Source organism: Gouania willdenowi, chromosome 16 (assembly GCF_900634775.1).
Source record: "Gouania willdenowi chromosome 16, fGouWil2.1, whole genome shotgun sequence".
Classification (NCBI taxonomy): Eukaryota; Metazoa; Chordata; class Actinopteri; order Blenniiformes; family Gobiesocidae; genus Gouania; species Gouania willdenowi.
Genome location: NC_041059.1, coordinates 8,870,810 through 8,894,644, shown reverse-complemented (window position 1 = coordinate 8,894,644; position 23,835 = coordinate 8,870,810). Strand labels below are relative to the sequence as shown.

Here is a 23,835-nt window from a genome sequence, read left to right as displayed (position 1 = left end):
TCATCATCTGGAAGACCTCGCTCTCGTCACATGACTCGTGGTTCTGCACTTATTTGTCACACAATGAAGCTTTTCATGTGTTTCAACTGCTCCTCTAATGCAAACCCATCACTTCTGTATCATTCCTTTTTTTTCCTCACGCAATCCTTCACATTGTCTTCTTTAAAGCTTTGGCTCAAAACATCTGCAGAAGTTAAATTAATTTCAGTGTAACTTAAAGCAGGCTTGTGGTTAAAAGAATAAAGTTCCCTTTTGCTTGAACTATTCCTGGATGTCATGTCCGCTTTGTGTTCTCTGACGGTTTAAAACTGCTGACAGGTTCTAGAGTTCCACCGTCTGTGGTGAGATGCTGGTGTTTGTCAGGCCACAAGTTTATTTTTGTAGGGTTTAGTCAATGTTTACTAAAGTCCCTCCTCTTCTCACAATTGACAGAAGGCAATGTAAATTAAGAATATAAGTGCCTAGTGTTTGAATATCATTACAATAGGACTTTTTGTGGCTAATACGGGCTCAATCCAATGGAAACTTACTTGTGTAGCACAATTTATACATGGGGCAACTTAATGTAATTTACATGAATGAAAGTAGTATTTAGAAATTATAGTTATTTAGGTTATAAAATCAGACCGTGCATGATTTTAAAACATAAACCTCTTGGTTTGTTCCACTTCTTTGCAGCATAACAACTAAAAGCAGTGTCACCATGCATGCTGTGAACTCTGGGCTCCACTATCTGACCTGTGTCCATAGATTTGAGATACCAGCTGGGTGTTTGCAATGTTCTTTTTATTTTTACTGTGTTAGAAAGCTGTTTTGAGTGGAAATTTGCCAAAGCTGAAAAATCAAACTCAACAATTTTTAAGGTAATGTTAATGTAATATTTTTTTTGATCTTACAATTGATTCAAGAAAAATGCTATGGTTTGTGTTTTAACATAACTATATAAAGAAAGCCTGTGACCTAGAGTAGTGTTTTTCAACCTTTTATGAGTCAAGGTACATCTACTTATTAAAAAAAAACCAAGGCGCACCACCAACTGAAAATGTTAAAAAATTAAACTTTGTAGCCTATATTAACAACGTACAGTAAATGGTATCAAAGTGTCTTGAATAAGAATGAAATAAACACAAAAAAGTTTTTCGGCTCTTTAATATTTGTTCTTTCTAATAAATAGTCCAATTGACAATCTGCAGTCATTCTTATAAGTATTTATAATAGGAATCAAAAATCTATAATGATTTTTCACATTTCTTCTTTCAAATAAAAAATGCAATTAACAATAAGCAGTCATTCTTATCAAAGTGTCTTGAATACAAATCAAACAAAACTTTTTTTTTCTTTTTGAATTTTGCATGCACGGTGTGGGAGGGATACAAGGTATGTTTAAAACAAAAAACAAAACATTAAATATGATTAGAACTACATATTAACTTTATTCTGTTTAAATTTTGTTTTGTTTTTTAATATATATATATATATTATATTTATATAATATATGAACCGAATCATGAAATTGAATAATTTCCCACGGTACATCTGAGTGGTTACTGCAGTCACGGGTACTTGGTAAAAACGACTCAGTCTCGGTGATAGAATCCCGCAGAGTCGCTGCTCTTGCTCAGTCTTTGTAGAGACGATCTTTGCAGGAGTCTTCTGCACCAATGGGAGCGCGGCCTGGGTAGGATGGGCGGAGCTGTGGAGGGATTGAGGGCGGGCTGGTCGGACGGAGTTGGAGGCGAGTGAGACATCATCATCAACACCGACCGTCATGGACAGGACGGCCGTGGTGAAGGTCGGAGCTGCGGCCAGCGCCAGTGTCTGCGCACTGGTCGGTGGTGTGGCTTTAGCTCAATATATTGTAGCCAAGAAGAAACGAGCGGGCAAAAAGACAAGAATTATAGAGATGGTGAGTACAGACACCGAGAAACCAAGAGACTACTGACATACAAAATAAATGCGGCTGGCGCGTTTTGATGACATCACATGATGAACGAGAGCCAAAAGCTAATATCTAACTTCGCCTAGGTTTTTGTTATTGTCGTATGTAGCTTACTTACCATCCAATCCAGCTTTTTATACAAGAAAGATGTCTACTCTTTACCTGTTTAAACCAATAATAGCTACCCCTTCATTTGTCAAATTTGATTTACATTTTTAGGCCAAGAAATGTCAAAGTCTGAGTTTGTTGAGATGAAGAGACAAATTAAAAAAAATATGGAAGTGTAGTTTTTAAGCATAGATTTAATGTTTTGTATTCTATAATCAAATGACAGGTCAAATTAACACATTTAATTTGTATTTTTATTTGAAACAGTACTAGTAAAACCTCTATACATTTTTAAAGTTAATTAGATTTTTATATATACTTTATTGTCTGTCAGGGGGCGACACAAAAGGGGAGAATAAAAGTGAGGTTTTTCCTATTTCTTAAACTAAATATTGCCTCTATTTTTATTTGCTATAATTAAATTAGCTTCCAATAAAATAAGCACATGTCATTCCTTATTTAATAACATTGATTAAAAAATAAAAGTCTTTCCCGACGGCCACGCCCCCTCCCTCAGACTCATTGACCTTTCTTGTTTTATGTGATGATAACCAATATAAGGAAAAGTGAAAAAGGTCCAGTAATGATAGCATCATTAAATGGTTTTTGTAAAATGTGTGCATTATTAAATCTAATATTAACTTGATATTTACTGTCTTTTAATGCTGTTTATTTTTAACTTATTTAGTAATAGTTGTGAAAAGTTGTGTCCCTGGGGTTTGGTCTCAGCATCCACTTTAAGTACACTACTGGTCAAAAGTTTTAAAAAACCCTACTTTTTCCAGTTATTTATTACAATTCAAGTCGTGCAAGTCCAATGAATAGCTTGAAATGGTACAAAGGTAAATTCTCAACAGCCAGAGGTTTTAAAAAAAAAAAGGTTTGGTCACTCAAAACTGAAAAATAATGTACATTTGAGCTTGCATGTGTGCTTGCATGTGTGTGGATTAAACAACTCAAAGTTATTATTAATAACGTGTGTGCCAAGCGTTATTATTTGTAGATATCCAAAATAGTGGGTTTGGTTTTTTTTAGCGAATAAAACATGTAAATATATATACATATATATTTTTTTTAATTATTATTTTTCAAAGTCAAATTGCTTATTTGTTCTATGCTTTCATTTCAGAGTGCAATGACACAATAAACGGAATAATTTTCAGTAAAAGAAAATGAAAGAAGTGTGGTGTTCTAAAACTTTTGACTAGTAGTGTACATGGCTACTGGGAACAGTGGTATTCTGTAGAAGCGAACAATGGTACATTTACATATTATTTTATTGACATTTTTTTGCTAGGCTAAGAGCAGTAAATCAATGCTTTAGTGATTCAGACCTTTGTGTCCACGGTCCAGTGCTGACCAGTCCACCACAGATGACATTAACAGAGGACTTGTTAAAAATCAGTCTTCGACCAGTTCAGCTTAAATAAATTATTTAATTAGCTTGTTATTTGTCAGTTTTTATGAAACGTTGACCTTTGACACTCAGATCCTGGTTGTAAAGTACACAAATGATCCAAGATGGAGATGATAAAACAGGTCATTAGAGATAATAAAGTAGGAACATGGCTGGTGTGTGTGATAGTGAATTGGTAATATACAGTATGTAACTGTCTACTGTAGTTTGTTTTCAGTTTATATGCTCAATGCCATGAGATGACCTGCATTTTATACCAAAAGTACGATTAGATAAGGACCAGGATGAGCTCTTATAGTCTTCTATTAGAATCCAAAATGAAACATTTAACCCTAGTCTTGTATTTTCTTAGCCTTTGCACATTTATTACATTTTTTTCCCGCAATCTTTAACACAGTGGTTTCTAACCTTTTTTGGATCGTGACCCCATTTTAATTTCACAAATTTTCTGGCGACTCAAACGACATTTGTTTTTCTGTATTTATTTATTTTTTATCATGTTTTTTCTACTGTGTAACAAATACAGAGGAGCCCGTATTAGTGCACAAAGTGACAAGATGCACCAGCTAGGATCTTTTCATGCTGTATTTTATTTACTTAAACATTTTTTAAAGTTCTTCTTTTCTTTATACTGCATTTTATTGAACTAGATTTATAATTGAGATACTGAAAGTATAGAATACAGTTGAATTACATTGTGTGTTGTTTTAATTAAATACAAAATCAAAAATACATTACTAGACATTTCAGGTGGCCCCATTCATAAATCAGACGAACCGAAGGTTGAAAAATTATTAGCATTATTGATTGCCTATTAAATCAATAGTTGTCCTGTTTGAGTTGTAGTTCACTAAGCTAACCTCTAGAGGGAACAGCTGAATCACTTTTTCTTTTGTAGTCCTATCCATCTGCTAGTTGATCATATTTCCAGCACTACATGTAACCTTAGCCTTAGATAATGAATAGATTCTTTGGCTGATGTTGATGGTGTTTAAAAAAAAAATCCAACAGTGTTAGAGTAACATCTACTCATAAATACAGTTGAAGCCAACTACTTTGGTGATAAGTGGGTAATGGTAAAGGACAGAAGTTGGATTCAATAATACAAAGGAGCAGTTAAAGGATAAATATATTCCTTGATCTGTAAGGAATCTGGTATATTTCTTAAGATTTTTCATACTTGATGTTGCATGATTTTTATTAGTAACCCCTGTAGTAGTAGTAGTTACTAGCAGTGCCGGTGTAGTAGAATAACCCTACCGTGAAAGTTTCCTACTGTAGACAATGGGCATGCGTACGTGTCCGCCATGTTGAAAAAAGGTACGAATATTGAATTTTTAGGGTTCGGTTTAGGGTTAGTATTAGTGTTTATCATAGTAGGAAATTTTAAGGTAGCAAAATATTGTACGTATACGTGTAAATATTTACTACGCTGTTAGTGCGCATGCGCTTGTAGGAGGCTTTCACTCATAGGATTACTGTATTTTTCACTAGACTGGCCCTAGCCTCTTTAGCACTCTCGGTGAGACCCCCTTATGTGGCGTTTTTCTACCAAGTAATTGATATTTACATTATTGTTATAATATGATTATTATCAAAACAAACCCTTGCATAGTGGTCTTCACCATACTCACAAAGTCGCTTTACATAAGGAGAAAACATTTTTTTTTGTCATTTTTATTTTTGATTTTGACAAAAGGGTTTCACATACACATAAAATAACAGTAACAGGTTAAAAATACAAATTATTAATATTAGAGTAAGGCATTGCACAACAAAAACTAACAAACCAAACAATAATTCAACTTAAATAGAATAGCTGCAGCTGGAAAACGTGTAGACAGGAGTCAAACTTTTTTTTAATTGTTATTAAAACAAATTATTGATAATACTATCAAGTTTAGTACACTAGTAATTAATTTCACGTCGCCAATTTGGCGCCCCCTGGTTGTATGGCACCCTTAGCATTTGCCTATATTGCCTATAATAACGGGCCAGGCCTGATTACTAGTATTTGTAAGGTGGTTTTAAACCTTCTGTTATTAGAAATGTTGAATGGATTTGACATGCTATCGTATTTATGTGTAAACTTTGATAACAGTTGATAACAGCGTCGTAGATTGTCGTAATTCATATATTATGTATATTAAGTGTGTTTTAGGTTGTCAAAATAACCTACCAGCATTTAGGCTGATGCAGAATAACAACAACAACATGACCTTGGTTAACCTTTGGACCATTGTGCAGGACTGACTCCATTCACTTTTGTATCATGTATGTTTTGCTGTGATAGGCAAAGCAGTGTTTGAACCACAAAGTTTGGGGAAAATGTCATGAAACCCATTTGGTTATGATGATCACCTAATCTAATTATGTACAGATGTTATTAGAAACATTTTATTAAGGTAAAATATTTTTTCTCAAATAAATCATTGACTGACTCTATGATGTAATAAAAGTATTACACTAGTATTAGGTCAAAAAGTTTTTTAAATTTTGGGCTCAGCATCTTGTTACATTATTGACCAGTTATTACATTTCAGGTTTTATAAAAACCTTTTTTTAAACAATCAATTTGGGTCTAACAGGCACATTTTAATATGGAAGTCTGTATTAGTAATGTGATGCAATGGGATAAGGTGGGTTATTTATTATCCCCCGCCACAAAATGTGGAAGGTGGATATAGGTTTGAGCTCCGCCTGTCCGTCCGTCCGAGTGAAAGGGAACAGCTTTTCTCAGAAACGGTTTAATGAGAAGCGTGCGTGCAATTATTTTTTCCAGAGTTATTGCCCCTGTAATGTATTTTTTTTTTTTTTTTATTCTGTTCAAGGTGTCTTCAAAGGGGACCGCTTTTCTCAGAAACAGTTTAAGATACAATAACCAAATTTGGTGTGCGGCTTCAGGGTATCAATACCTTGATGGAGTTTGAAAAAGTGTACAATTCTGTTTTCCGGAGTTATTGCCCTTGTTCAGTTTTTTTTAACTCTGTTCAACGTATCTTCAACGGGGAAAGTTTTTCTTAGAAAGGTGTAAGATAGTTAGTATTTTTATATTCTGATGTGATAATATTTTCTTATATATACATGTAAGTTTAATGAAGACTTTATAGTAGTGGTGGCACAAAGCTTGTATTAGTAACATTCTGCACTAATCAAACTTTGAACTACAAATTCTTACAAAGCAGGCCAACATCTTACAGCTTATCTCTTCCAAAGTATGAGGGGGAGCCGCCAGGGTGATATGACACTGGGCTCACAATGTACCAGGGGGAAATGTTGTGGGGGTCAGTTGGATTTGTAATCGGACTACTCGGCCTAGTTTTGGAATGGTAGTATGTGAGGTCAGAGGAGCTGAGTGGCCACATAATGTAATGACTACCTTTAGGTTGGAAGGACCATTTCACCCAGTATAACTAAAAGTGTCTCAGGATAGCATCTTTAACTGAGAGGTTAACTAAAAGATTTAACCAACTGAATAATAACCATTAGAAAGCATTAGTTCCTTTTCTTCTTAAACAGGAACAAACAACCAAAATGTACTTCCATAATGTAATAAGTGCAAAGGTATTTTTCAACTTTTCTATAAATAATAATAATTAAAAAAATGAAAACCCTTAATAATTAAGAAGTTGTCCAAGTATTTTTTTCTCACTAATTTGTTGATCTAATGGCTGGGGTTCTCGTGAGTGCTGTTGACTGTAGTGTCCCCCTACAGTGTAATTTTGATACCGTACAATGTGATGTCGCCCCTACGCTGTGTTTCTGCCATAGTAGCTGTTGTTTTTATCTTTTTTAATTGGTATTGTCGTAATAAATGTTGCACATTTGGACTTCAGGCGTGCCTGTGTTGTTTAAACTTTCTTTCTATTCTGCATAACCAAGAAACACATACTGTACATATGGGGTCCATAACAGTCCTAATATTACTGTGTGTCCCACATAATACCTACTTTAGATTTGAGAAGCACATCTTTGAATAAGTCTTTTGAATATAATGTTATTTCTTTTGTTTACACTGTCTGAGTATTTATTAGTGGAGGACCTCAAGCATGAGTAACTCTCTAACTCCATTCATCATAACCCTTCACCAATTCAATAAATAACTTTTGGCTTTAAAGTAAGGCTGGAAAAAAAAAAAAATACATTTTTTTTAAAAAAACTTGACAAAATTTGGCCATCAGAGGGTTATAAACTTCAAAATTTTCTGTGGGGGATGAGCCCGGACCCCCGACAACACCTGCGTTGTTCACTCATACACCTTGCGATCCTCCTACGCTGTGAAAAATTCCTGTTGAGAACCCTGAATGGTATAGAAATACATTGATTTTTAGGTTTAGCAGTATGACATCTATGCTTGTTTCTTCTTCCTCTTTATTATTGGTTAGAGAGTTAAAAAAAGTTAATTAATATTACATATTTAAGGCATGATTATAACACTTTATTTTTCCTGTGTGCATTACTGATCATTGTTGCGTTGAGCCTGGTGGCCACACTGAACCCTTGTGACCTACTGTTTACATTGTGTGTGTTGATGTGCTTTAACCATGTGTGCACTGAGCAGTGGTAGAACTCAAGCTAGTGTCACTTTAATGGAAATGTAGAATTCTGTGTTTTAGTTGTCCTGGATGAGTTCAAAGCTAAAAAAAAAAAAAAGACACACTCCTTAATTTATTTGCCAGTTGTTTAAAGCAATTTCAATGTATTTTTACCCACTACATATAATACACACTTAGGGCTGAATATTGAGCGAGACGTGGATGTTACAGGATTTTGCTCCATTGTTCTCTGTGTGTTCATGCATTCTTTTCTGTGTATTCTGGTTTCCACTCACAGTTCAGCCATTGAACTTGAGGATGTAGGATGTCCTTTGTGCTGTTGGACTAATTCTAAGAGCCTACACTACTATATTAACATGTTGTTGACACGATCTGGAAGTAGTTGTGGATGTTATTTGACTCTGAGTTGTCACTACATGGTGTGCTAGACCTGAGCTTAGCTGTTGGAACTTCTAAATTTATCACCTACAGCAGGAAAATAATCTGTCTGGATTAAAAAAACAAAAGTATAATTTTTATATTTTTGTATAGTGTTGAATATCAAGTGTGCCCCTTTAACCAAACATAGGCAACTTGCAGCCCTCGTCCTAATTTTGTGCATCCCCAAAATGTAAATGCCCAAAATTGACACCAAAAACAAAGTGACAGAAAAATAAACAAAAAGTCACAAAATGATAGCAAAAACATACAAAATGAGAGAAAAACACCTAAAAAGACAACAAAAAAAGGACTCCAAATACACAAATAGACAACAAAATATATGCTTTGACAACAAAAATGAGCAAATTGACAACAAAAGTGAACAAAGTGGAAACAAAAACACAACATATTACATAAAAAAACACACAAGTGACTCCAAGTGACAACAAAAATAGAAAAAGGACTCCAAAAACAAAAGAATCAATGCAAAAACACATAACGACAATAAAAAATACACAAAAAAAACCCATAAAAGAAATAGAATATACAAAAACACACACAAAATGCCTCTAAAAGCACACAAACCTCTTTGTTTTCTGCAGTAAGGCACAGATTGGTAATTATTTTAAATGTTGATAATGTGGCCCTTGGATCAGACAATCACTTTTCTGTGGCCCCTGCTGTGATAAAAGTGGCCTATCCCCCCTCCTGGTACTGTTACCAGGCTATATGTGCAGGTATTGATGGAATGCTGTAAGTAGTACGCGTAGTTAGCTTGTTTTCCTCAACTGCCCTCAGTCGCTGTCTATTTATAGTGAACCATGTGTGCATTTAGCCTGGGAGCCCCCCCTGGACTGAGGGGAGGGGTTTTGTTGTCTAATCTATTTTGGGGCAACACCCCCTCTTTTTCTCCACCCTCCATGGCTGTTGCTGGGGCTATAAAAACCCTGCACAGACTCACAATCTTTTCTTCACTCTTGTTTACGTTGAGACGACAGACCTCAAGGTAAGTCTGTGGGCGTATAGTGGGTGTGTGTGTGAATGTGGGGGGTGGGGTGTTTCTCCCTGAGGCTACCGCTGTATCCAGGTCATCCAGATTGTGAAACAGATTCCAAGAAAGTACATGCTGTCACTAGTCAGATCAACTTTTTGTTTCTTCAGTTTTTGGTTTAAATGTATCATCAGCAACTATTGGAGATAGCTTAGAAAATAAAGAGACGACCATGTTTTCCATAGTTATATTACGCATTACGCCTTTTAACAACAAACTGTGTCACTGTGTAAGTAAGCAAGCTTGTTGAATGTATTTAAAAACAGTTTGTGTAGGACTTGAATGGTAAACCTTGTTGACATTTTAACCCTTAAATCTACTATTATGTTCTCCTCAGAGAGGAAAAATTATGGATTGTTTTGTGTCTTGCTATGTTTGAAATATAATTTAATCCAATTAAAATCCAGTAGGTGAAAGCCTATATTTTTTAACCTTGTGATTAGAATGTCTTGGTGTAATAATGGAGCTTTGTACGAGGTTAAATACTGTTGTATAAGAACATGCTGAAGGGGTGGGAGGGGGTTGTCAGGTGGTGGGGGGAAGTGTTAGTTATCAGCATTTTGGAAACACTTTGACAACTTTTTATATCAAAGACACAAACATCAAAGCCTAAAGAGGCTTTGATGTTTAGACCAAAGTCTACAGCTGTTTTGGTAGCATTATTATATTATTACCGTTAACTACAAAAGCCATATTATAACAAGTTTAACCTACTCCATTGTAATAGTAGGTTATGGCATAACTTAAACTATGTCGTGACATAACAGGCAATTTCAGCATTCCAACACAAAAACATATCAGTTTTTTTAGATTCTCTAAGTTACAAACATGCATTTGGGTCCAAGTTTTATGCAAATGAATGAATTTTTAGAGGTTGCACAAGACACTTGAAAATTGTTCTGTACTATAACATAGCGAGCAAAATAAAAAAGGCATATTGGGAAAGTTGTGGTTTTGTTCTGCAAAAACAAACCAAAACTTGCATAAAAATTTTACCGTACTTAGTTGACATCACAAAAATGCTCCTGTGCTCTTTGACAACTTGGACGGACTAAGGGCTTTGATGGACCACCCTAATGATCAGTTTGTATAAAGTATATTTTTATTTTTAATTAATTGTTTGTTTATTACCTACAGCAGGAGTGTCAAACTCATTTTAGTTCAGGGGCCAAATACGGAGCAGTTTGGGCCACAGATTTTAGGCTGGAAAAAGAGCAAATTTAACATTAATGTGCCCTGGTAACAACAGCCTGGCCTCTGTTGTAATTTTAGGTTTATAAGTTACATAAGGAAGTGCTTTTGGTTCAAATCTTATCAGGTATAAAGCTGCCTTCAATAAAAGTGTTTTTTACAACAGTCTGAACTGAAGTTGAACTTTATTCCATGAAAGCTGCCACAGATGAGTAATGAAGTGATGAGTTTTTGTCCTCCTGGTAGGACGGGAGATGAGCTCAAGTTCTCTTCGTCTGGCATTCCGACTGATGGATACCAAGCATCAGCTACTTTATGACCTTGACACTCAAAGAGTGTCTGCGCGTAGGAATATAGTGTCATTTTCAGATAGTTGGTCTTGCGTAACGGCTCTGTGAATGAGGTGGTTTCTTTCGAGATTGCGCATGATAGCTTCATGTCTATAACAATTGTTTTAAAACAAATGTAGGTCAAGCTTTCAAGTCGATAATGCCTAAACCAGTTCTTCACATGAGTTTAAACCACAGGAGGTATTCAGTTTAAAATGCTGTTCTTCAACCGCGTCAGCTGCCTGTCACATTGACGGAATGATCAATAGAAACCTGGGCCTGTTTTTTTTTTTTTTTTATTTTTATTAAAGGTTTAATCCAGATTAAAATGATCTGGATTTGGTAATTAATTTTACTTCTGAGCTGGTTTTTCAAAGCAACATTGGATTGGATCATTGTGATCGGGATAGAAACGTTTCAGGATCTCCACATCTGGATCATCCATGATTCAAGCCTTTGGAGACCCTGACCAACCTCCTGCATTCTGATAGAACCAGCAAACAGAACACGCTCGTTAGATACTATTTATGAACTAATGATGACTTTGGCATTGCTTTAATTTCCTGTTTTATCATTGCATGCCTCACTAAAAATAATCTAAAAACTAAACAATATTTTTGATTGTGGATGAATATACATAAATTAGTGACAGAATTAAATATATTATTTGTGGTCTACATTGACAGCTGTTTGGAGGATTGTTTCATGAGGCTAAACTCCTTCTACTAAAAGTCTGAACACGTTATAGCCTACCTGATCACTGGAGCCTTTTGGATGAATAGATCAAATCAAAACATTATAAATACATTTAATATCTTGTAGGCTAAACTGCATGATCCAAATATAGTATTATATGATACACTTTTAAAGTTTCATTACATTTTGGGCCTGAAATCCATGCTGAATCCACCCTTCTGAAAGGAGAAGATTTTTTGGATCAGAGTGATCCCAATCTTACTAAAAGTTCTGAAAACCCCAATCTAAAGGTTTGATCCAGATCAAAGCCAAGATTAGATTCTGTGATCCAATCCGATTACCTAATCTATTTTTAGTTTTGAAAACCCATTTTCAAGATTTGATCTAATTTCTTATCCAGAATCCAAGTTACGATTACTTGTGAAAAACCAGGCCCTGGGTCGTGGTTTAAGCTTTAAACACTGACCTGTGTTCTCCTGGCTCTCTGTCTCCTTTAGATGCCTCAGTTTGAGAAAAGCACGGTCCACATGAGGGACCCTGAGAGGGTGGAGCAAATCATCTGTGGGCTCATCAAAGGAGGAGCTTCAAAGCTTCAGGTAACAGGAGTGTGTCAGGATGTTGGGAGGGAAAAGGCGCCATCTAGTGGTATCATTGAGTTTGCAACCCAAAAATTAGTAGGAATCAATTCCCAAAAGTGCTCACGGACTTTGACAATGATGTAAACACAAAGCATTCTGGGTATTGCTACAAAACTGAAGGATAATCCAGATTTTATGAGAACCTGTCATGAGATTTATTCTGTTGTAATCATTGCTCTGTGGTTGGGTTTCAATAAAACAGGGCAGGAGTAGATCTAGAAGATTAGAACCTGTTCTTTGTAGGTTGTGTGGATCTGATTTTGTCTCTTTTTTGTTTTAGTAACTTCAAATTCATTTTAGTTATGATGTTGGGTAAAGTTGGATAAGGCTGCAGTACCTGCATACGGCCTCTAGTAAAATAGCAGGATCATATTACACTGACCTACGTGGCATCCTGGTGAACCATAAAGAACAGGTCTAGCATTTGTCAATGTGGCTCGTTGGTCTAGGGGTATGATTCTCGCTTAGGGTGCGAGAGGTCCCGGGTTCAAATCCCGGACGAGCCCTTATTTTCATCTTTTAATTGATAGATATTTTACAGGCAATTAAAACTCCAGCATAAATGAATCCAACAAATGGATCTGTTTTCTCCCTTTTCCACAAATGTATGTCTTTTTCAACAACCCAAGAATTCTGAAAATAAAAGTAATGTGGCCTGTTTGGTCTGGATCTCTGAATAACTAAATATATGCCTGACTGTTACAGGCATGAATAAAGTTGGCCTGTTTTTACTGTAAGTGGTGAAGAAAGAAAATATTGACAGGAAATAAATGTGCTAAAATTAGTGAGAAGCTTAATTTCTCTGACTACTAGTTAAATTGTTATCTATCAATCTTTTGATCTGCCACAATAATGTCATTTAATTGAAAATGCTTCAAGTTGAGGGCGTTTCTCAGCAATTTTAGGTGAGATTAAAAGAGATTAATTAGGTTAATTATTACAGAGCATAATTAATTAACCTCTCAATTTTATTATTATTTCCTGACAGCGCTGGTATATTTACCTTTCATCATATTTTGTAGTGCATGTTATGATATTAACATGGGAGGGAGAGTTGTGGGTTCTCTCAGCCAGAGCTGAGCTGTAGTACTTAGAAACACCAGCACATGTCAGTATAAGACAAGAAAAATCTATTAGTGTGTCGCAAAATGGGAGCATGACTATGAATGGGATTAGTTTCACTTAGAAAAATACTTCACACACATCTTTATAGGATAAATGCAAAAAAAATTATCTTATATATATCAGACAACTGTTTTTCAGGAAATTTACTTTGATCTGCTAATCGCTTTGACGTTTCCTGAAAAACAGTTGTCTGATTAAATGAAACCATAACATATTATTCAAAAGGAAGACAAAAATAACTTGCTGGAATTATTACGTGGAAGTAAAGGAAACATCAAAGCGATCAGCAGACGCCTCTGAAGAAGACTGGCAGTTGACAGTCGAAACATGTCCGGAGATCAAAGTAAATTTTTTGACGGTTGTCTGAATAAATGAAACTATAACATATTATTCAAAACAAATTTGCTGGAATTATGTAAAAAGCGTAATTCTAACATAAAGGTATTTAAACTTTTTGCAACTGTATGAAGATGATTTGAAGTCAAGGATTTCACATTTTGAGCTAAAATGTAGTGTAAAAATGTGACTGTTCTCACTCTTTGGCTTGGTGTGTAATACAACGTTTCCTTCACATTCTCTAACTGAATATTTTTGTTTGTTTCAGCTCATCACTGACTTTGACATGACTTTAAGCAAATTTGCCATCAACGGAAAGCGTTGCCCTACATGTCACAGTAAGTAGATGTGACTCTTGTACGACACATTTACATTTTGTGTTCACGCACTCGAACAGTGCTTCTGTTAGAATCTGAGTCATAAATGAAGCCATTGGACCGGCCGGTTTGATTTGTTTTCTCATAAAATGAATTTCCTTGTTTGTTTTCTGAAGCTTTTTGGCACACATTGCAAATAATGTTTCATTATTTCCTGTATTTTTGACAACTGCACTTTCACATTAGTTTTTTTACACAGGTAATTTAGTTTAATTTATTCATTAAATATGCTTTTTTCATTATGAAACATGATTTTACTTGTTCCCTGTTATGAATTTGAAAGTGTGTTATTTGGCAGGATATTTTGGGGCAATGGGCACAGGTCGGGCTTGAAAGTTCATCTTCGTTCGGGAAAAAAAATAACAACTTTAACTTCATTGTGCCCTAGTTTTCAATATCAGTTCAGTTCACTTCAGTAAATTCTTGATTTTACCCATTTTAGTGTAATTTAAAGGAATTTTGTGAAATTGTTTGTGAGAGATTGCAAGACTTGAAAGTTGCGTTCTTTCCACAATTTGCAATTAAAAATGACTGAATTCATGTGATATAAACAAAGGAAAAATAAAAGCCCCTAAAAATATTGTAGTTTCATCAAATTGGTGAATTTGAGATATCTATAACTAGATTATTTGGTAATTTACACAATGAATAATGTTTTTTCTGTCATTTTTATTTTCTCCTGTGGTCCAAATTGGATGCTCTAAAGGGCCGGATTTGGCCCCCGGGCCTTGAGTTTTACACACTTTTTAGATGAAAGCCATGAAAGCTCATGTGGAACAGGGAGATAAAATAAGAGGTAAGGAAGGACCATATAGGGCCCTATAAAATACATTTTATTTTTGTCCAAATTCTGTTTTCCAGATTCATTTTTAAAAAATTCGTTTAAAAAAAAAAATATGCTTATCAATTTCTTCTGAAAATACTAGTTTTTCATTTTTATTTTCTTCTGCGGTCCAAATTGGATGATAAGATGATCCACCCGGAATTGGAAGCCAAAATAACGTTCTCCACAATACCTTTAAATTGTCCCGTTCTCATGGTTTTTTTCTAGTTTAAATGTGTGTTGTACTAAAGGTCAGGGCTAGGCTTCATTTGGCAGATAATTAGCTGTTGGTGCGACTGCTACAGGTTTCTTTTTTGTTTTTCCTGCACAGACATCATTGATAACTGCAATCTGGTATCAGAGGAGTGTAGACAGAAGCTGCTGCAGCTGAAGAACAAATACTACCCCATAGAGATCGACCCTCATCTCACCATGGAGGAGAAGTACCCGTTCATGGTGGAGTGGTGAGTTTTCAGACGACAGAATCGTGTCTTGAATTTGTTTCAGTCATGAAAGCGTTTTCACTGATGTGTGAAGGTACTTCAAGTCCCACACGCTGCTAGTGGAGCAGAGGCTGGAGAAAAAGAAGCTGCCAGAGGTGGTGAGGGAGTCTGATGCTGCTCTCAGGTACTCAGCAGAGAAGATATGGAGATGGTTGTGGTCAATTATTATTGTAATTGCATAAATGATAATGAATTACAATTATGGCATGACTGTAATTTAAAAAAATCTGTTGCTGTTCTAATCATGATGAAATTGTAATTGAGTTTAGATAATTGACTTTGTAATTGTAATTGACATGAAAATTCTATAAAAATTGTCAGTTATAATTTTATGCAAAATTGGGAAACCATATTACAGTTCTATGTACAGTTCTGCACATATAGTCAACAATAATTAAAATGTGTTTTATATCAAGCTTGCTTACATTTTACAATTTTAAAAAAAATAAAAAATTGAGGGGTATACTGACACAAAAAAGGCTCAGACGCCCACACCTAAAATACTAAAACCTATATTTTCATTAATTAGGAAGCCTAACAAGGGAACCAATAGATAGAAAAGAAATTAGATGATAAATATTTGTTTTTAGTGTATTTTACAGCTGATTTATGACCCGTTATCATAAGAGATGCTAACAGAAAGCTAACACAAGGGGAAGGTTAACTTTTATTAGGTTATTTATTTCAGGCTCTTTAATTGTAATTGACTTTCTGAGGATAATAAAATTGTATTTGAAAAAATGCTGATCACTGTCATCATAATTGAATTGTAATTGAACATAGGTAATTGAAAAGTGTAATTGACCCTAACCCTGCTGTTGGTGTATTATATTGTTGTTGGATTATGACACTGTTTGTTTTCAGAGAAGGCTTTGAGCAGTTTTTTGACCGCCTGCACCAGCACAATGTGCCCGTCTTCATCTTCTCTGCTGGTCTTGGGGACGTTCTGGAGGAGATCCTTCATCAGGCAGGCGTCTACCATCCTAATGTCAAGGTTGTCTCCAACTTCATGGACTTTGATGACAGCGTGAGTACTAAGTGAAAGTCACACATTCTTCTATATCTCCAGAAGCACTGAGACAGTTGGGTTTGTATGTGCGTCCTTCAGGGCGTCCTGCGAGGATTCAAAGGTGAGCTGATCCACGTCTACAACAAGCACGACGGAGCCCTCAGGAACACGGAGTACTTCAAACAGCTGAAGGAGTACTGCAACATCATCCTCATGGGAGACTCCCTGGGAGACCTCAGCATGGCTGACGGAGCACCCAGTGTGGAGAACATCCTGAAGATCGGATTTCTTAATGACAAGGTACAAGAACCAGTCAGAGCACTGATTTCAGTAGATATCAGCCACTGTCTGAATGTTGCTCAGTTTAAAAAGCTTTGTTTGAGTTCCTTGTGCACACATACATAAAGGGCGTCTCTAAATATCCAAATTAATTTGTGTTGTGGTTAGGCTTTAAATGGCTTCCTTGCCGAAAATACAAGAACTTAGTTAGTAGGGACCAGTAGGCCATGGGCTTTTAAGATGGCGACTTCCAACTACTACGGCAACAGTGTTTGGCCAAAACACACAAACTCATCCAGACCTTTACAGTCTGTAACACAATCCCAACAGGAGACAACAGCGACCCCAACTTACAATGTATTACATAGACAGCACAAAGAGTGTGTGTGTGTTTATTTGTTTAGCATGAATACATGTTACCTTTTGTCTTAAGTTTGTCTTTGTGTGATTACATCACTGGAATAAGTTTTTTTTTTTTTAATTATTTCATACAAACTGTATTGTTTTGATGTCATAATTTGCCTTTACACACTAAGCATTGTATCAGTTTTTGAATAGTGAATCGGTTATAACGAGAGTCGATTTTGAATCGAATCGTAACCCTAAGATTCGGAAACTAATCGAATCGTGAGACACCCAAAGATTCACATCCCTAGCGTCCTGTACTACGACACTGGCTAACTTCTTACCTGTGACGCTGACAGGAGAGAGAATATTTAGACATCAATCATTTACAGATGACATCCTATAGGAAACATATATTTTTATCTGATGGACTGACTTACATTAGTCAGCTGATGAAGCCTGTGTGGGTCGGGCACTTTCAGACCAATAAATTGATTGATTGATTGATTCATTCACTCATCTATTCTGTGGCCATGCAGAGCTCCTCAGTCCTGTAAGATAAAACAGGCTGTCTAAAATACAAATATTGCCCACTTTATGATGTAGGCTGAGCTGTATGAACACAACACAACAAAGCCACAGATGAGGTCTGTGCCTTAATTAAGTGAAACTAATCAGTGTCTGTTTTTTCTCCCATCAATTAATATTGTATAAATCTCACAAATGTAAGCATTAACACTCATCAATTTCTGCATTATTTTCTTTCTGCTTTTGCTGCAGCAACACTGTTGTTTTTGGTCTGAACTATCAATTTGAATTCTTCATATTTAAAAAAAAAAATAAAAAATGCATCACAATTTAGGATTAAGTCTGCACGGTTTCTCTGTTTGTGATTGGTCTGACGCTGCAATCTCCACCCCTTTCACAGGAGTGTTCAAGTAGCAATGCTGAAATCACCCAGGTTAAATGAACACATTGATATCCTGCTTCGTAGTACAGCTGCTCTGTGACGGAGAATGATTGGTTAGATGAAGGTAGCTAACTGAGAGATATACTTATCCAGCTTTGTAGTACAGGCTGTAGAAGCTAAAGAAAAATGTATTATTTGATTTTTCCTTTAAAATTCAAAACTCAAGATAGAAATTCAAGGAGTTTTTCAATATTGGGATCGAGAAGGGAGAAACAAAACCTTAAAAGCTGCTTTATTTTAATGTTTATGTTAGAAAACAGGAACAAACAAACCACATGTCCTCTTCGTCTGTCTGCAAAGCTTCTCTGCTAATTTTTCCCCATTTGTTGTCGACATTCAGGTTGAAGAGCAGCTGGATAAATATATGGACTCTTATGACATCGTCCTAGTGAAGGACGAGACTTTGGAAGTGCCCAATGCCATCCTGCAGAAGGTTCTATAATTCCACTACTCAAGACCTCAAGATCAGAGTTGCACCCACATCCAATCTGGACCTCTTCTTCAGACTCTCTGACCCTCCTCCTTACTGTAGTTATCTCCTTCATCATCTCAGCACCCTTCCTCCTCCCAAAACGGGCATTTAAAAAGCAACTTTAAGTTTGTCCAAGTGAAACAACAGCTTGTCTTCACTGTGTTTTATTTTCTCAACAGAGTCACGAGCTCTCACTCCGTTGTTAGGATTCAAACTTTAATATTACTGGGAATTATTTTTGATGTGGAAGTATTATTTTGTGTATCATAACCCTACATGAAAGCCTATTACAGCAGCTGTTATTGAGTTGTCCACATTAGGTCCACAGAGTTACTATTTTCAGGTTTAGTTGGCAGCACAAAACCGTATAATGCGTGATCAGTGTCATGGAGCCACTTGTGTGTTAAAAAAACTTGGAAAAGTATTTTATGATTAAAAAAAAAAATCTAAACGACAACCCTGTCGATATACAAAGACAGTATTTTATTCATGTAAAAAAAAAAAATTCAGTTAAATAGAGAAGATGCACTTTAAAGATGCTCGAAAAACACGCACAGGGGGAAGTGTTTAGATGCTTAAAAGCAGGCGCTTGCACAGGAAAGCCATGTTTACACAACTTTTCGGAGTCATTTCAACACAATGTTAAGTTTTGAACCGGCCATAGTATGTTAGCAAGTCTAGTTTTTATTTCAAGACCTTGTCTGCACTGTTAAGCTAACCATGTTACTACATTACCAGTGTAAAGGAAAGATTAAAGGTAAAAGTAAGCACACCTTACAGACCATCACACTGAGCACTACCATTAGAAAATCATTGTTTCTCATCAGGGTCAAAGCTTCAGTTTTCATTAAAAGTGTACACTATGTGTCTTTAATGTGCTGCTGTCACCTGCATGTTGCCTTTTCTTATTGATTTTGTGAAAGTATAACATATATAAGATACATATATATATATCCGTAAAGGAGTTATTGTAATGCATACTGTATATGTTCTAGAAAAATATTATTTCTTTTACTGCAATGGGATTTTCTTTCCTGAGTTTTATTTTTATATGGTTTTCTTCCTATGTGTGAATTTAAAAAAAATGCAATAAAAAAAACATTTTCTGAGGCCAAATGTGGGTCCATGATGGAGTTATTACTGTTTTGTTGATACTCTCTTCATAAAATAATACTTGCTTTAACAAAAATGGAGCTAAATACTTGTTAATAAGTATTTAGCATAATAAATACTACTGAATGGACTGAAAAATAAACCACAGGCTTGATTATTTGTGTTTGTATCTCAATGACCAAGTTATTTGTAGGGTTTTTTTTTCTCTACCATCTACCCTGTTCTTTTAATTCAACAGCTTCAAGGACACATGGCAAGAGTAGTATAATTTCAATGAGGAAGCACACGCGCAGGTGGCCAGAGGAAGATGTCTGTGTGTCTCTCTGTGTATGTATCTTCATCACTGGGCCCTCCTTGTGCCATATATTACAGAACATTCTAGCTCTGCTTAGCTCCTTGACCTTGAGGTCATGAAAACAGTTCAGTTGTGAGTTTAAAGCAAAGCGACAGATTGTCAGGGCCTCCCAAACAAAAAAATTAAGAAATAAACCTTTTATATTTTTGCTACTTCATAGACTTAATGAACTAGAGGCAGTTCAATACAGCACCTGTCTGAGGCAATAGGAAATGCATAGCAAATACGGGCACATTTTATTTGCCACCGGGGTCACAAATTTTTTTATTGTCTGATCCGAGATCAACATTCATTTAGAAAAAGTATTAATACAGAAAAGAAAAAATGTGTTCTTTGTATATATTTATGGTTGTTTTTATTGTCGTTCATATTTTTTTTCAGCAGTCATAAGTTAAATGGTGTATTTTGTGTTCTTTGTATTTGTCTTGTTGGTTTTTGTGTCTTGACTCGTTTTGTTTATTTTTGTGTATCAATCAATCCATCTATGTTCTATGGAGAACATGTAAACTCCAGCCAGAAAGGACCCACGTGTCCACCCCAGGGCATGATCCAGAACCTTCCTGTTGTGAGGCCGACATGTGTATTTTTTTTGGCAGTCGTTTTGGTCATTTTCGCAATTGTATGTGCGTTTCTCTACCATTTTGTATGTGTTGTAATATTGTTTATTTTTCTGAATTTTGTGTGTTTGTGAGGCTTTATATAAAAGCATCGCGGTCACCTCCATCGGCTCGTTGGTCTAGGGGTATGATTCTCGCTTAGGGTGCGAGAGGTCCCGGGTTCAAATCCCGGACGAGCCCTGATCATTTTTTTACCGAACATATCCTAAAATCTGGAATACACTCGATAATGTTTAAATTAATCAATAAATTAATCTCTTAGACTGTAATTATTTTCCAATTACACTTTAGTTTAAATCCATTGTTCTGAAATGTAATCGTCTAAAGAATTTATATACGCTTTAAGCAGGAGGACTGGCTATAAGACGTTCCATCCTGCTCATCCACGGAAACCTCTTCAGTTCTAAAATACTGTTTGATATGTTACACTAGCAAAAAGTACCTTGGTCATTCAGTTAAGTATTAATGCATTAATGTGGATTCTCAATTAATTTCGAGAATAATATATATCGAGGCTATAGATTATTAGTCAAATACAGTTACCTGTAATTAAAAGTGTGTGCGATTGTAAATCCACTAATCTGTCAATTGTAATGCGCACATGCACATGTTTAATTGACATTTACTGAACATTCGGTTTTTCTCCGTTTTCCTCAGTTTCCCAGCAGCCCCATGCGTTTCCGCTCCTGCGCACTGGCGCCGGGCTTTTCCTAGGAGCGTCAGTGCCATGACAACCGGACGATGGCTGGGAATGTGATGTTGGAGTGAGAAGAAAGCAAAGCAGCGAATTCTAGCGACTTGTTCATGCTTTTAAAGGTAAGGAAGTGCTGGCTACAATACAGATACATGCACTGGTCAACTGTTAGGTTTAGCAGAAAAGGCTGTAAACGCGGTATTTCACCTGTCAGCTTGTATCAAGGTAACTCGGATAGCTAGCTGATTAGCTGGCTAAGCTAAAGTTAATTAGCTGCTGGGTAACCAACCTATTAACTGGTGACTGGTTGGTTTTGGTTGTAGTCGTTTTAAAAGAATGCTTAGCGTGTTTGTCTGAAACTCTAGCTGTCCAAACAGGCTGTTGCTCATAAACTTAGTCTTGGGAATTCAATAGTAAACCCACAGGTGTTTGCTCTGGGCTACACGAAGAGTAAATAACAACAATCACAAATTAAGCGAGTAAAATGTTTTTGTACACCTCTAAAATAAAGTTGAACTCTTGTATAGCTTCAGTCTACAATAAAGTTGAGTTTGATCAAGGTTTACTATACTAAACACTTAAAATTCATCACCAATAGAAAGTCTTCTGAACTGTTACCACAACAATCTTCTAAATATATATATATATAGTCTTTACCCCTGCATAATTAACTGACTGACACACACACAACCACGTGGCTTTAGAAAAGCAGTGTGTAAAGTAACAAAATTATTCTTATTAAAGTCAAGCATAACCTAGTCCAACTCTAAATACACTTATCACATTTTGAGCATGTGCTGATATCCCCCCCCCCCCCCCCCCCCCCCAATAATTTTAGAGTCATGTAATACATTAAATTAAGAAAAATAAAACATATCTTAACCAATGATTAAAAAGTGATTTCATTTTTTTTTTATAACTTTCAATTCAATTGAAGGAAAAAAGTTAAAGCTGATTTTCAATAATTTGTGATAATAATAACTGCAAATTTTGTTTATTGCTGCAAGTTGAATGTGGCAGAAAGTTGCTTGGTCAATAGAGATCAATTTATACAATTTACATCTCACCTACGCGACTAAAATTAAAATGTGGTTTTTATACCCGATACATTAATTACATGTCAAATATCAAAAAAGATTTAAGCTAATTTTGGTTGCAGAAGATTAAAAACAAGTGCAAATTATGATGTATTATTTAAATATAGAAAGAATGTCCAAACAATGCATAGATTTCTTACAAATGACATGGAGGAATAATGAGCAAACAGTTTATACATATTTTGGCCCTGATCTAAAATATTAATATTTTGGACAACTGTCTGTGAATTGTTTTTGACTGTTATTTTGGGGGAGCAAATGTATATCATCGCATTGGTTATCTGAAGTCATTCTAAATAAAACATAAATGGCATCATAGTGTAAAATAAATGTATTTACTGTTAAGTATGACTTTCAAATTAAGACTGCAGACAGAAATATGTGGTAGAAAATGGAAACCATCAATCCAAAAATATGTTATTTAAAGCAAGTATTTACTCTCATAATGAGTCCTTCTCATTATGTATTTACTTGAGGTAATTTTAATCTTGTAAAAATAAATTATGGGAAAAGCATTACATGATTTACAGTAAATCCTTAAGTATCATATACTTTACTATTATATTACCATATTTCTTATATTGATTGAAAGATTGTGGGAATTTGAACTACTTATATTGCCAAAATAAAAAAGATATCAGGACATTACATAATGGTTTCTATTGTGAGCAATGCATAAAATACATTGTTTCTTATGTCATGTGCATTAAAACTAAATAGGCTGATTCAAAAACACTGCAAAAAAAAAAGAAAAAGTAAATATACATTTATTTATTGAGTGCTTTCAATCAAAGTGCTGTACATCGAATAGAAAATCCATTAAACATGTACAGACATACATAGAAATGTGTAAAATGCCTGACAAAAAAAACAACCTGTTTTTTAATAATTGTTTTGTGGAAAATGTAGCACTAAAAAGAAAAAGCGATATAGGTTGACACCACAATAACATGCCAGTGGAGAGTGGACTTATGGAACAAGCTTGATCAAATGTTGAGCTTAATAAAAATAAAAAATACACCCACAACTTTCAGGATGTATGCAGAGCAAGGTGTCTCATTGTTGTTATTTGAAGCCAAATCTTAAATCCGCAATAAATAAATGAAATAAGTGTTTTCAGGCCTTTGTGATCACACTGGAACAGATTTTCCTGCTCTGGATTATCTGTCTGTTCCACCTGCTCAGCACTTAGAGAGGACTAAAGCTTTACACCCCCACCTATGCTCTTCTTCAGTGCTCATGCTCAATCCTGAGATCATGTGATTCGCTTCCCTTTTGACCATTGGCTTTTTATTCATCAGGTGCTTTATATTTATCACAGCGGTGCTGCTTTATATTTCCTTGGACCAGGCCGGAGACCGAGTGCTGTGGGAGA

The 23,835-nt window shown here is 35.5% G+C and overlaps 2 protein-coding genes and 2 non-coding genes across 6 annotated transcripts in view; all 4 read left to right on the top strand.

Moving 5' to 3' along the window:
- Window positions 1-1,731: 1,731 nt before the first annotated feature.
- Window positions 1,732-19,700, top strand: nt5c3a (5'-nucleotidase, cytosolic IIIA). Of its 2 annotated transcripts, none has more exons than XM_028470009.1 (8): window positions 1,732-1,906; window positions 12,205-12,303; window positions 14,075-14,144; window positions 15,338-15,470; window positions 15,544-15,633; window positions 16,374-16,536; window positions 16,618-16,818; window positions 18,453-19,700. In XM_028470009.1, the coding sequence occupies exons 1-8, from the start codon at window positions 1,769-1,771 to the stop codon at window positions 18,552-18,554; spliced, it is 996 nt and encodes a 331-aa protein (XP_028325810.1). In that variant the 5' UTR covers window positions 1,732-1,768; the 3' UTR covers window positions 18,555-19,700. The 2 variants fall into 2 exon arrangements, with proteins under 2 accessions (XP_028325810.1, XP_028325811.1); XM_028470010.1 differs by lacking the exon at window positions 1,732-1,906 and adding an exon at window positions 9,325-9,446.
- Window positions 12,780-12,851, top strand: trnap-agg (transfer RNA proline (anticodon AGG)). Its single transcript has one exon. It is a non-coding gene; the product is annotated as a tRNA-Pro (tRNA).
- Window positions 19,701-20,777: 1,077 nt separating the features above from the next.
- Window positions 20,778-20,849, top strand: trnap-agg (transfer RNA proline (anticodon AGG)). Its single transcript has one exon. It is a non-coding gene; the product is annotated as a tRNA-Pro (tRNA).
- Window positions 20,850-21,369: 520 nt separating this feature from the next.
- The window catches only part of bbs9 (Bardet-Biedl syndrome 9), a 197,952-nt gene continuing 195,486 nt past the window's right edge, over window positions 21,370-23,835 (top strand). For both annotated transcript variants that reach the window (XM_028471181.1, XM_028471180.1), the window contains exon 1: window positions 21,370-21,485. The gene's annotated coding sequence lies outside the window, so the exon portion shown is untranslated. The remainder of the gene's footprint in view (window positions 21,486-23,835) is intronic.

Excerpts from the sequence above, each read along its gene's own strand:
- nt5c3a (XM_028470009.1), top strand. The coding sequence starts at position 1,769 with ATGGACAGGACGGCCGTGGTGAAGGTCGGAGCTGCGGCCAGCGCCAGT. Across the intron at positions 15,634-16,373 it reads GAGTCTGATGCTGCTCTCAG|AGAAGGCTTTGAGCAGTTTT; the intron begins GTACTCAGCAGA and ends GTTTGTTTTCAG. Across the intron at positions 16,819-18,452 it reads TCGGATTTCTTAATGACAAG|GTTGAAGAGCAGCTGGATAA; the intron begins GTACAAGAACCA and ends GTCGACATTCAG.